Source organism: Ostrea edulis, chromosome 8 (genome assembly GCF_947568905.1).
Source record: "Ostrea edulis chromosome 8, xbOstEdul1.1, whole genome shotgun sequence".
In the NCBI taxonomy this organism is placed as follows: domain Eukaryota; kingdom Metazoa; phylum Mollusca; class Bivalvia; order Ostreida; family Ostreidae; genus Ostrea; species Ostrea edulis.
This window is the reverse complement of record NC_079171.1, coordinates 17,418,664-17,432,598: the sequence shown is the minus strand read 5'-3', so window position 1 is coordinate 17,432,598 and position 13,935 is coordinate 17,418,664. Positions and strand designations below refer to the sequence as shown.

The window sequence follows — 13,935 nt, the reverse complement described above, 5'->3', positions numbered from 1 at the left end:
CGTGCTTGAAAACATTTGTTTAAGAAAACAGTGAGAAGATAATTTAAAAAGTAAATAATGGTGGGTACGCATTAATTATAAATTTGTCTGTTAGGCGTCTATAAATAGCCCCACGTGGGTCAGGGGAATTCCAACATGAGGTATATAAATCAAACGCAATTCCAATTGCCTAACTTTAAGGCTGAAATTGCGTAAAACAACGAATTACTATGAGGTATTTAATATTTTTATTTATCTTAAACTTATGGCACGATACTGTTGTAACAAAATACACAGCCTTTACACAGACAAGATCACCGATGATCTGAAAGTCTGAACTGAACGAGTGACGGTTGTTTATAAACACCGATATAAAATAAAATAATTCTGGTTAAAACAGATGAAATAATGCATGACAAGTCATGTGCGATGTTTTAACAGCGGTTTTACAAGGTGAAAAAAAATTGTCGAAATTCAGACCATACAACTTTAACTTTTTTAGACGGCGTTACAAGAATACAACGATGTGAGGCCTCCACCGTGCGCACTTTTTTGTGCGCCGTAAGTCGAACATCAAGATGATTTTAAGGGGTGGACCTGTAGCTCTCTGGTCTGTCCCAATATTTTCTCAGAGAGCTGCAGTTCTGCAGCTACAGTCCATCCTGAAAAATATATGCTCGTCGTGATCGCAAAATTCTCGTTGAATCCAACAGACTACAAATTTGAATGACATTACTGGAATCTTCACGAACAGTTAGAGGGCGGTTGAGGTTTTCCAACTTTGCACGAAGGAAACGAGGAAAGCTTTGACTGTTTGCTCTGAAAATCGTACTCGCCATGTGAACTGGTGTAAAGGTTAGACTGGACAGTGAATAACAATTGGAAAAAGATGACAAATTGTCAGTAATCAAAACGGTGTACATTTGGTGAACACCGATCGGTGTCCGGCGACCGGAGTGTTGCTGTCTTTGGAAACAAATTACTCCGTAATCTGGGGTGGGGTGGGGGTGGGGGACGTCACTCATGAAAGAGTCGGAACATTCTCATATGTTGATACGAATATTGATTAACAGAAGTACATGTTGAACACAAAACACCCAGGTATTGTTCATCATTATCAAAATGACGACTACTTATTTCAGGACGATAACACACTAGTTCATCTATTGCAACTCGACAATGGAAAACTGCAAATAACAGTCAATGTCGTTTTGGTCTTCAAAATCTCCTAACTAAAATCATCAGAAATGAAAGACATGTAAATAACATTCATAATCATAAAGGTCCCTGAACAAAAACTTAAGAGTTCATATGTTTCAATTCTGAGATGTAAAAGGGATGTGCAACAGAGTACTGGATTGATTCTTTGTTGTGCCAACGCCTGCCGCGACACGGGACCTCCATTTTTAATGTCATTTTCACTTCCAAATGCCTAGCGTTTGGCAACGGAGCAATTTTAACGTCTTATGTTTGATGCTCAATGGCATGAGCGGGGCTCGAACTCATGATCTCCAGGCTACAAAGTACTGGGAATAAAAAAGATAAAAACACTTTCATTGCAATGCTTACGTTTCAAGCGGTGCGTTACGTCAACCATTTCAATGGCCAGGTACTGTATATTAACCCTTGATTATTTAACATGCCCACCCAAGCATGATGATATAGATCCAGTTGTAGATATTGTCATCGTATAGAAAGAACTTACCGTATATCCTAAAAACATATTCTGCTTTTATTTGTTTAGTCGACTTTTCGCTGAAGACAGACATCATATCCAAAAAGTCCTCAAATGTCATACTTCCGTCTTTGCTGGAAGAGAACACAGTCACCATCCGATCTTTGAATGGGTTTATCTAAAGAAGAAAAACAACTAGGGTGAGTTAAATACACACGAAAGGCACTGAAGGAGAAAATCACAGACCACTAGGTTTGGGAAAGGGTGGGCTTAAAGTCCGTGCATCTCTCATACCTTGGACGATATTTCCGTATCATTATTATTGCGATCTCAAGAGGTTGTTGTAATGAAATACTTAGGCGACCGGATCATGAACATGTAAGCTTACTGTGAAATACTCAAACAACCATATAATCAGCATACAAGTTTTTTGCTTTGATATACTCAAACCACCATATGATCAAGATCATAGTTTGTGATTGTGAATACTCAGGAGACCATATCTTAGTTTGTGATTGTGAATATTCAGGAGACTATATCTTAGTTTGTGATTGTGAATACGCAGGCGATCATATATTAGTGTGTTATTGTGAATACTCAGGCGATCATATCTTAGTTTGTTATTGTGAATACGCAGGCGGTCATATCTTAGTTTGTTGTTGTGAATATTCAGGCGAACATATCTTAGTTTGTTATTGTGAATACTCAGGAGACCATATTATCTTAGTGTGTTATTGTGAATATTCAGGCGATCATATCTTAGTTTGTTATTGTGAATACTCAGGAGACCATATCTTAGTGTGTTATTGTGAATACTGAGGCGACCATATCTTAGTGTGTTATTGTCAATACTGAGGCGATCACATCTTAGTTTGTCATTGTGAATACGCAGGAGATCACATCTTAGTGTGTTATTGTGAATACTGAGGCGACCATATCTTAGTGTGTTATTGTGAATACGCAGGCGGTCATATTTTATTTTGTTATTGTGAATACGCAGGAGATCATATCTTAGTTTTTGATTGTGAATACTCAGGAGATCATATCTTAGTTTGTTATTGTGAATACTCAGGAGATCATATATTAGTGTGTTATTGTCAATACTGAGGCGATCACATCTTAGTTTGTCATTGTGAATACGCAGGAGATCATATCTTAGTTTGTTATTGTGAATACTCAGGCAATCATATCTTAGTTTCGCATTGTGAATACTCAGCATCTTTGTTTCCTGTATGTTGTTGTACGTATAATTTTTCACTCATGGAGAGACGTCACCAGCACTCTACCTGTGTTAAACTTCGCAGGTTTTACGAGGCACCAGGATCATTTACGGGCCTCCTGGTTGCGAAGCGAAAACCCCAATCACTAAGCCACCATTACCATTAAAGTTAGTTATTGTGTGATAGCATCATAGTGTATTTGTTGTAAGATTCTCAGAGGAACGTCATGTTGTACGTTTCTTGTACATTCACTTCACCATATCATCAGTCAGTAACTTCACCGTATCATCAGTCAGTAACTTCACCGTATCATCAGTCAGTAACTTCACCGTATCATCAGTCAGTTACTTCGCCGTATCATCAGTCAGTAACTTCACCATATCATCAGTCAGTAACTTCACTGTATCATCAGTCAGTAACTTCACCGTATCATCAGTCAGTAACTTCACCGTATCATCAGTCAGTAACTTCACCGTATCATCAGTCAGTAACTTCGCCGTATCATCAGTCAGTAACTTCACTGTATCATCAGTCAGTAACTTCGCCGTATCATCAGTCAGTAACTTCACTGTATCATCAGTCAGTAACTTCACCGTATCATCAGTCAGTAACTTCACCGTATCATCAGTCAGTAACTTCACCGTATCATCAGTTAGTAACTTCTCGCCGTATCATCAGTCAGTAACTTCACTGTATCATCAGTCAGTAACTTCATCATATCATCAGTCAGTAACTTCATTGTATCATCAGTCAGTAACTTCGCCGTATCATCAGTCAGTAACTTCACTGTATCATCAGTCAGTAACTTCGCCGTATCATCAGTCAGTAACTTCACTGTATCATCAGTCAGTAACTTCACCGTATCATCAGTCAGTAACTTCGCCGTATCATCAGTCAGTAACTTCACTGTATCATTAGTCAGTAACTTTACTGTATCATCAGTCAGTAACTTCGCCGTATCATCAGTCAGTAACTTCACCGTATCATCAATCAGTAACTTCACCGTATCATCAGTCAGTTACTTCGCCCTATCATCAGTCAGTAATTTCGCCCTATCATCAGTCAGTAACTTCACCGTATCATCAGTCAGTTACTTCGCCGTATCATCAGTCAGTAATTTCGCCGTATCATTAGTCAGTAACTTCACTGTATCATCAGTCAGTAACTTCACTGTATCATCAGTCAGTAACTTCACCGTATCATCAGTCAGTAATTTCGCCGTATCATTAGTCAGTAACTTCACTGTATCATCAGTCAGTAACTTCGCCGTATCATCAGTCAGTAACTTCGCCGTATCATCAGTCAGTAACTTCACTGTATCATCAGTCAGTAACTTCACCGTATCATCAGTCAGTAACTTCGCCGTATCATCAGTCAGTAACTTCGCCGTTTTGAGATACTCAAGTGACCGTATCACTAGCATTGAACTTTGCTCTCGTGAAATATTCAGGTGTGATACTTCGGTGACTGTATTATTACTCCTTGACATAGAGCCCTTCCTGCGGATTTACCTCTTCACTACAATCCTCATACGCAACTGAATATAGTTTGACTTACAGTGTAAGTTAATTGATTTGTTAAATGAAACCATTGCCGTGTGTTTAAAATTCGTAATAATGTCAATCACGGTAGCGAATCACGTGACTTTGACATAATCAATTACATGGAAAGTCAACACAAGGGAAAATTCAAAGAGTAAGTAACACTTTTATCAATAACGAATTTTCACATAACTTTTATCTACATTTGATGAATTTTCGCAGAAACAAATCTATACTAAAATGGTAGTTCTACTTGCAATAAAAGCAGACAACACGGACACGGTTTTTTTTGTTTTGTTTTTCAGTCAAAAACTTTCCCACCGCCACAAAACTGCCAATACATGTATATAAAATGCTTTTTTAAAGGTCTCAAGTGATATTTAAAGACTCCTGTAGGAATCTGGGTTAGAATAAGTCCTCAGTACCCCTTGCTTGTTGTCTAAATGAGGCGGTCCTTCGGATGAGAACGCAAAAACCAAAGCCCTGTATCACAGCAGGTGTGACACAATAAAGATCCCTCGCTGTTCAATGGCCATCAGCGCCGTGCATAGGCCTAAATTTTGAGTGAAATATTTTCGAGAGGGAAGTTAAACAATATGCAATCAATCAAAGGCAATGTTGATCTAGATTATTAAAACTGGAAATGAATTAAATCAACATTTACAAGTCAAATCAACTTAATTTACTTTCTAATGACAGTGACACTTCCTTACAAAAGATGTTTTATCCAATTTGTTCAAAGAATAAGAAGATGTGTTTGTGAAACACTGATGTCCAGATCATGAGGTGAACATTTGGTTACCAAAAGAAAGGCTTTGTCACCAGAAATACACATGTGAAAGATCCATCACCATCCATTCAAACGTTATGACCAAGGTTAAAGTTACTGCGGACATACAGGCAAACATAGGAACCAAAAACTATTACAGTATGTCCCCGAATCCTATGAACGGTGGCATAAAAAGGGAACATGATGCAAAACAGGTAAAGATATCTGAAATTAATGATGAGCATATCATTATGTATATTATTGTGCAATGGAATTTGTACGTGTGCTATTTTGTCAATGCGCTGAAGAGGAAGACGATAAATTTACACTGAGAGGAAATATAGGCATCTACCGTGGACATTTCAAGCTGTTTGGTCTTTTAGAAATTCAAAATCAAAATATGCTGCTAAAGTCATTCTTGGACACACCGCACTTAATAAATGTCAGAGGTTAGATGTCAGAGGTTAGTTGTCAGAGGTTAGATGTCAGAGGGTAGTTGTCAGAGGTTAGATGTCAGAGGGTAGATGTCAGAGGGTAGATATATGGCATTGTACAGGTATTGTTCTCTGTTAACAGATGTTTTACCTATCTGAGAAGTGCAATATTCAGAGAGTCCAGAAGGCGAAGTGTACATACTATTTGTTTTAGTATATCATTTAATGATTTCAAACATCAAAACCACCTACTAGAATTTACAAAACGATATCTTGACGGCCATCTTTGTTGATTGGTAGAAGGCAAGACCTAGTTTGTAAGTGAAAAAAGACGCAAATTTACATAGGACGGCCAAAAATCATAACGTATCGTATCAATTTAGGACTTCCCAAATTTATTTTTGGTCTGATGTTGAAAATATCAGATATATTCACCTTGAACAAACGAAGAGGTATATAGCTACCCTAGGCACTGGAGAGGGGTGTTTGATTAAGAAATAAAGATCGTGTCTTCATGTACATGTATATTGTAGGATAACCTCCGAGGTTGAGAAATGTTGCTTTATATTTCAACATGTTGTATTTCAAACAACATTTCGAGATCGAGGAGGTTATCCTGCAACATACACGAGAACAAGAACTTTATTTCTATTCTTTATAATTCTACTACATGTATGTAGTTCGTCCTTCGATGTCGAAGATGACCATAATTTCATCTCTGCTAATTTCTGTTTTTAGTGTTGTGGGTTCGAAGATGGCTGACAAATGCAATCCTCCTATGGAACGTCCTTCCACATTCCGGACAAGACGGTCCGGGTGAAGATACGGTTGATGCTTTTCTCCCCTTTCGCATAGCCCTCTTCTGTAGAGTTGAAGTGATGTAGGTGGTTCTACTGCCTGTTAACTCTACAGCCGAACGTTTACCTATACAGCTACGAATTAGGTCACCGTGATGTCATGACATTTTCCGAAACGGACTATTTGAGATCGTAGGGTATACTAGATCTATTTTTAAAAAATATTGTATTTAGTTTGATGTTGACTGCTTTGAATACACAGTCCAAGAAAACTGTGTGTGCAACTACGTGTTTGTTTACATGTATATCGATCTCGGAATGCGGCCAATTGATTTATACTGAATGGCAACTGTTCTTCACTCATTTATGAATTTGTTTTGCAACATATATTGATTAATTTTTATGATTATAAAATAGAATTATCAGTTATCGACTTTATTGTTGTATTAGATAAACACGAAGTGCAAGCGAGATGTGTATCAATTTTCTCATAATCAGTTATTACGTATGAAGGTATATCGCAGAATAATGACCGCGGCATTCCGTTGATCTTTGTAATGGCCGAGCTTTGTAGATGACTGATATAGTTGCTTTAAAGGTTTTTCTCACAATCCATCACCGTAAATATATTTACTCAGTGTATCGCCTTGAATATATTAACCTTGACTTTTTCTAATGATGGTGTGACACTGTGAATATAATTGCCCTGGTCTTCTCCCACTGTGTAACTCAATGGATATATTTAGCCCAAGGGTTTTCCACAGTGCCTTACTGACTGTGGAGACATAAGGGAGATATTTACCCTGAGTTCCTTCAGTCTGTAAAGATCCTCCCTGGGGATTTTACTGTCCCTTGTCACAGGTTTATCTTTGGTCCCCAATGCTTGGAACTTCTGGTAAACACTGCATCATATTACCATTATTATCAATTAGATGTTTAAAAAAAGAGAAGAATTCAGAATTAATGTTAAATTTTCATGCCATAAAATAAACGTTAAGGAAATAACGATCACGTAAAATAATGGATAATAATACTGCATTACTTACTGGCGAATTTCGTTCTTAGAGAAAACAGTCAGATCCTGAAAAATGATATATCTTAGACAGGTTTCAATATTCTTCTGTTACATAATTATATATATATATATATATATATATATATATATATATATATATATATATATATATATATATATGTGTGTGTGTGTGTGTGTACTTATGTATGTATATGATTATAACTTTCGTCCTTCATGTTTGATTATGTAATTCCCTTTAGAAGCCAGCAGCACTCTATATTACAAGTTTGAGTCAACAGAAAATTTAATAAAGCAAATTTTCATGTGATTTTATTAGTAAATCTGTTTTTAAATAATTTCCTCCTAATATGACGTCATAAGATTTTGCTAAATCTGTGATTTAATTAGATTCATGCATAATAGGAACATAAATTGTGTTGGTTTTTTCGCGGATTATAAAGCATAAACTGACCCAAACCAGGTTATACTCTATAACTTGCCCCAGAATTAAAGTCATTCTGTAAATATAAAATATTTCAAAAGTTTTAAGTTATATATAAATAATCAATAAATTGAATCCTGGGGCAATAACTCTGTTTCGATTAATGTCTTTATCAAATCGGAGTGTCCATTATGAGATATATTTTCTTTATTTTCACTGAACCAATCTCAGTAGCTCAGTGGTAGAGCATTCGCTTCGTAACCGTGAAGTCGTGAGTTTGAACCCTGCTCGTGTCATGGCCGCGTCAAATCACAAGACGTAAAACATACGAGTGATCGCTCCTTCGCCGAGCACTCGGCATTCAGAAGTGACAACCACATTCTTTTGAATATGACCTTCAAAACGGAGGCAGGTGTTGGCACGTTAAAGAACCATCACTGCTTCGGTCGTAATTGCTAAGCATAGGTCTAAATTTGTGGTACTTTACCTATAACTGGTGAAAAATTCTCGAAGGGAATCAATCAATATTTTTCACTGACATTTTGTATATATATATATATATATATATATATATATATATATATATATATATATATATATATTTATTTATAAAGAAACGGTTTATAACCAGTTTTGTGAAATTCAGATTTTGCTATTTAAGGAAAATTGTAATTTTCTGACGTTGATATATAATTCTGTTTACGTTTAAAAAGTGCATTTGAAAAAAAAAGTTCATTTGATAATATATTGGTTTTAACTCTAATAAATGGAAATAAATACTCTTTATGAACTTTTATCAGACAATAATGCGTGTATTGAGGTACCTTAAATAAAATATATTTTGCTTATTTGCTCGTGAAGAGAATCTGTGAACTTACATGACTAACGTCTAATACCAGACAAATTTATCCTCAGTCTCACCCTGTACATTCTGAGCTCATCCTCCGTAAACACAGGCACACTTTCCTTGTTCCCCATAATTGTGCTCCAGAGACCTAATTCTCCTCCGACCTATTCCAGTTAATGTTCCCCCGACCTATTCCAGTTAATGTCCCTCCGACCTATTCCAGTTAATGTTCCCCCGACCTATTCCAGCTGATGCTGATGATGACAACCACTATTCCAGATGTATCGATGAGTGAAGGATTAATCCCGTGTTACGGACAGTTACAATATTCCTCACCAGGATCTCGCTTTATATCTGGCCGGATGTTTATCTGTGACATTGTACACATGTCGCTATATATTGAACATTGTTTACATGTACAATTACTTGTCAACCTTAAATGACCAATTATGTGACTTGTAAGAATCTCCAAGTTAACATTTGCCACAAATATATAAACTAGATGAAACCCCGCTCAAGCGCGGGAAATCGCAATTGAATAATAGAGGATATACGTGTGTGAATCGTTGTGCACATGAATTGAATGAACGATATTTTTAATTCAAATGAGTCTAAGAACATTTTTTTTCAATAATTGCGTGCATTACTTATTTTGTATTTATTGATATCGTATGCAGTAAAAGTTTGATTCTTTGAAAGTCACTTGGAGCTCCAGATTAAATTTTTCCTATGTAAAATAAAATATTTCTCTTCGTATTGAAAATCATATAATGATTTTACGAATGCAATTGTAATCCGTCATGCCGAATAGTTGAACAAGACAAAATGAACGATCGTTCATTTCAAAATTTGAAACTCAGTATTGTCAATGTGTTTCTAATGGCAGTGTTTGTCGAGTGTGACAATATAATTATGTGTTTCTAATGGTAGTGTTTGTCCAGTGTGACAATATAATTATGTGTTTCTAATGGTAGTGTTTGTCCAGTGTGACAATATAATTATGTGTTTCTAATGGCAGTGTTTGTCCAGTGTGACAATATAATTATGTGTTTCTAATGGTAGTGTTTGTCCAGTGTGACAATATAATTATGTGTTTCTAATGGCAGTGTTTGTCCAGTGTGACAATATAATTATGTGTTTCTAATGGTAGTGTTTGTCCAGTGTGACAATATAATTATGTGTTTCTAATGGTAGTGTTTGTCCAGTGTGACAATATAATTATGTGTTTCTAATGGTAGTGTTTGTCCAGTGTGACAATATAATTATGTGTTTCTAATGGCAGTGTTTGTCCAGTGTGACAATATAATTATGTGTTTCTAATGGTAGTGTTTGTCCAGTGTGACAATATAATTATGTGTTTCTAATGGTAGTGTTTGTCCAGTGTGACAATATAATTATGAATACACGTCGTTTATTCTCATCAAGCGCAATAATCGAAAACATATTTGTACTATATGAATGAAAAACAGAAAACTGCTATATTGTAAACAGTGGCCTGATTTCTTGGACATTGTTAGGTAGTGTACAACCTAATTTCGGAAAAATGTTTTAACTTTTAAAAGTTAAAAGGCAAAAACTTCATAGAACAGTTACGTACCATTCGATATCTAAAATATTTGACAGTTTTTTTTACTTTTTACTTACTTTCAAGATCTGTGTCATCACAAAACAAGTTCAACCAAAATAAAAACTTTTTTGTCTTTCTCCATGTGTTTGTACATATCAGTAATTGTTAATGAATTGTTACAAAAAGTCGTAACAGTGACTTCTATAATAATGTCAAAAAATAAGAACATCGAAAATATCAGATGATTATCGTATTTACAAGTTTATCGATGTGTCAAACCGTTAGTCTCGGTCGGAGGGGGTATCTTTCGTTGAATGAGATGTATATGAGTAATATTATACAATTATTGCTGTTTTTGAGGTCAATACGATGATTTAGACACCTGAGGAGTACAATATTCACCGAGCCCGAAGGGCGAGGTGACTATTGTACTTCGAAGGTGGCTTAATCATCGTATTGACCTCAAAAACAGCAATACTTGTTTTATTATATGATTAAATGATTAAAAAACCCTTCAAGATTGTTCTTTGCTTTAATTGTAAGTTTCAACGACCTATTTTTGGTCCTATGTGGAAAAAATAATTCCTTATGTTCACCTGGAAGGTCTATTTTTGGTCCTATGTGGAAAAAATAATTACTTATGTTCACCTGGAAGGTCACGTGCAGGTAAACATAACGTCGTATGATTTCTACATTGTTGGATCTCAGCCAGTTAGAGAGCTAGGAATTATTCAATCATATAATAAAATTGTTAATCATCATAAAATGATGTGCCTAGTCAAAACTATTATAAGTATAACTAACATGAACACAGGTCTATTCAATGTATGCTGATCATGTTGTAAAACAATCGCAACTTCTCGGCTTGCCGGAAAGGCCCGAGAATGTGCGATTGGTTGTAGACCTAAGCGTCTATGATGTTGCCTCGTCCTGCGCGCTTCGTTCTGGAAATTTCTATAATTTCAAGACCAAAATCACGAATCGAAGAAACGATCAGGCATATTTCAATTATTCAACAATTATTAAAACTTATTTCTTCTGTAAAATCAAAATCAAGCATTGATAAACAATGGGTTTACTTCATATCGTATTATCTTAAGTTGTCATTTAAAAAAGAGAAAACTGGCTTAGATCCGCCAAAGCGTGTCCCGTTACTCTACTCTCATTTTTGCTTTTTAGTAGTTTATGGAAAACAAAAGTAGATTTTTGATTAATTTTACGATATTTACTAATCAAGTAAGATTTTATTATAGCTTCCGGGCTTCACCTAACATATGAAACAATATTAAAGGTGCAAGCAGTAACTCTGGAGAAAGCGTTTCGGGGTTTATTGGCAAAATTTGTTAATCTATAAGTATATATATTCATTGTAGTATTTCATAGATTATTGTTAAAGTTATTAATCAAAACTTATAAATGTATGCATACTGACCATTTAGGAGATTGAGGGGGAGGGGGGGGGGTCAAGATATTTATTTTTCCAATATCTTTGCATTAGACCTTTGATATCGTTCAAATTGTATTTCGGAAAATTGTACTCGTAAAATAGCTTTTAATGTAGTCGGAAAATAACTAGCCTAATAAGTTAACCTAAATATTATGTAGGCATTTCCACATGAACACGCTGCAGTTGTAAATAATGCGCGTATAAATACAGTACTACTTGGTAAATATAGTACGCCAAGTTTAACGTGTTGACCTAAGGAAAATGTTTAATAAGTTCTACCATATACCTTTGAGACCTTGCCTGGAGGAAACTTTCATATCGACTGTGATATTATGATATCATTAATCTGCTTTCTCTGTGTGTTCTACACATTTATGTGTTTTCTCTGGTCAGTGTGTTCTACAGATTTCTGTGTTTTATTTGTGTATTCTACAGATTTATGTGTTTTCTCTGTGTGTTCTACAGATTTCTGTGTTTTATCTGTGTGTTCTACAGATTTATGTGTTTTCTCTGGTCAGTGTGTTCTACAGATTTCTGTGTTTTCTCTGGTCATTGTGTTCTACAGATTTATGTGCTTTCTCTGTGTGTTCTACCGATTTATGTGTTTTCTCTGGTCAGTGTGTTCTACAGATTTCTGTGTTTTCTCTGTGTGTTCTACAGATTTCTGTGTTTTATCTGTGTGTTCTACAGATTTGTGTGTTTTCTCTGTGTGTTCTACAGATTTCTGTGTTTTCTCTGTGTGTTCTACAGATTTATGTGTTTTCTCTGGTCAGTGTGTTCTACAGATATCTGTGTTTTCTCTGTGTGTTCTACAGATTTCTGTGTTTTCTCTGGTCAGTGTGTTCTACAGATTTCTGTGTTTTCTCTGTGTGTTCTACAGATTTATGTGTTTTATCTTGCCAGTGTGTTCTACAGATTTATGTGTTTTCTCTGGTCAATGTGTTCTACAGATTTCTGTGTTTTCTCTGGTCAGTGTATTCTACAGATTTATGTGCTTTCTCTGTGTGTTCTACAGATTTATGTGTTTTCTCTGGTCAGTGTGTTCTACAGATTTATGTGTTTTATCTGTGTCTTCTACAGATTTCTGTGTTTTATCTGTGTCTTCTACATATTTCTGTGTTTTCTCTGGTCAGTGTGTTCTACAGATTTGTGTGTTTTCTCTGGTCAGTGTATTCTACAGATTTATGTGCTTTCTCTGTGTGTTCTACAGATTTATGAGTTTTCTCTGGTCAGTGTGTTCTACAGATTTATGTGTTTTCTCTGTGTGTTCTACAGATTTATGTGTTTTATCTGTGTGTTCTACAGATTTATGTGTTTTCTCTGTGTGTTCTACAGATTTGTGTGTTTTCTCTGTGTGTTCTACAGATTTCTGTGTTTTCTCTGGTCAGTGTGTTCTACAGATTTCTGTGTTTTCTCTGGTCAGTGTATTCTACAGATTTATGTGCTTTCTCTGTGTGTTCTACAGATTTATGTGTTTTCTCTGTGTGTTCTACAGATTTGTGTGTTTTCTCTGGTCAGTGTGTTCTACAGATTTATGTGTTTTCTCTGGTCAGTGTGTTCTACAGATTTATGTGTTTTCTCTGTGTGTTCTACAGATTTATGTGTTTTCTCTGTGTGTTCTACAGATTTGTGTGTTTTCTCTGTGTGTTCTACAGATTTATGTGTTTTCTCTGGTCAGGGTGTTCTACAGATTTATGTGCTTTCTCTGTGTGTTCTACAGATTTATGTGTTTTCTCTGGTCAGTGTGTTCTACAGATTTATGTGTTTTCTCTGGTCAGTGTGTTCTACAGATTTATGTGTTTTCTCTGGTCAGTGTGTTCTACAGATTTCTGTGTTTTCTCTGTGTGTTCTACAGATTTCTGTGTTTTCTCTGGTCAGTGTATTCTACAGATTTATGTGCTTTCTCTGTGTGTTCTACAGATTTGTGTGTTTTCTCTGTGTGTTCTACAGATTTATGTGTTTTCTCTGGTCAGTGTGTTCTACAGATTTATGTGTTTTCTCTGGTCAGTGTGTTCTACAGATTTCTGTGTTTTCTCTGGTCAGTGTGTTCTACAGATTTGTGTGTTTTATCTGTGTGTTCTACAGATTTCTGTGTTTTCTCTGGTCAGTGTATTCTACAGATTTATGTGCTTTCTCTGTGTGTTCTACAGATTTGTGTGTTTTCTCTGTGTGTTCTACAGATTTATGTGTTTTCTCTGGTCA

The 13,935-nt window shown here is 35.7% G+C and overlaps 1 protein-coding gene across 1 annotated transcript in view; it reads right to left on the bottom strand.

Annotated features, from left to right (window-relative positions):
- The window catches only part of LOC125661602 (calcium and integrin-binding protein 1-like), a 28,163-nt gene extending 19,313 nt beyond the window's left edge, over positions 1–8,850 (bottom strand). Inside the window, exons 1-4 of the mRNA XM_048893668.2 lie at positions 8,794–8,850; positions 7,462–7,496; positions 7,218–7,317; positions 1,685–1,832 (exon numbers count right to left, since the gene is read on the bottom strand). Of these exons, the coding sequence (XP_048749625.1) occupies positions 1,685–1,832; positions 7,218–7,317; positions 7,462–7,496; positions 8,794–8,850 (340 nt within the window). The remainder of the gene's footprint in view (positions 1–1,684; positions 1,833–7,217; positions 7,318–7,461; positions 7,497–8,793) is intronic.
- Between the last annotated feature and the right edge of the window lie 5,085 nt (positions 8,851–13,935).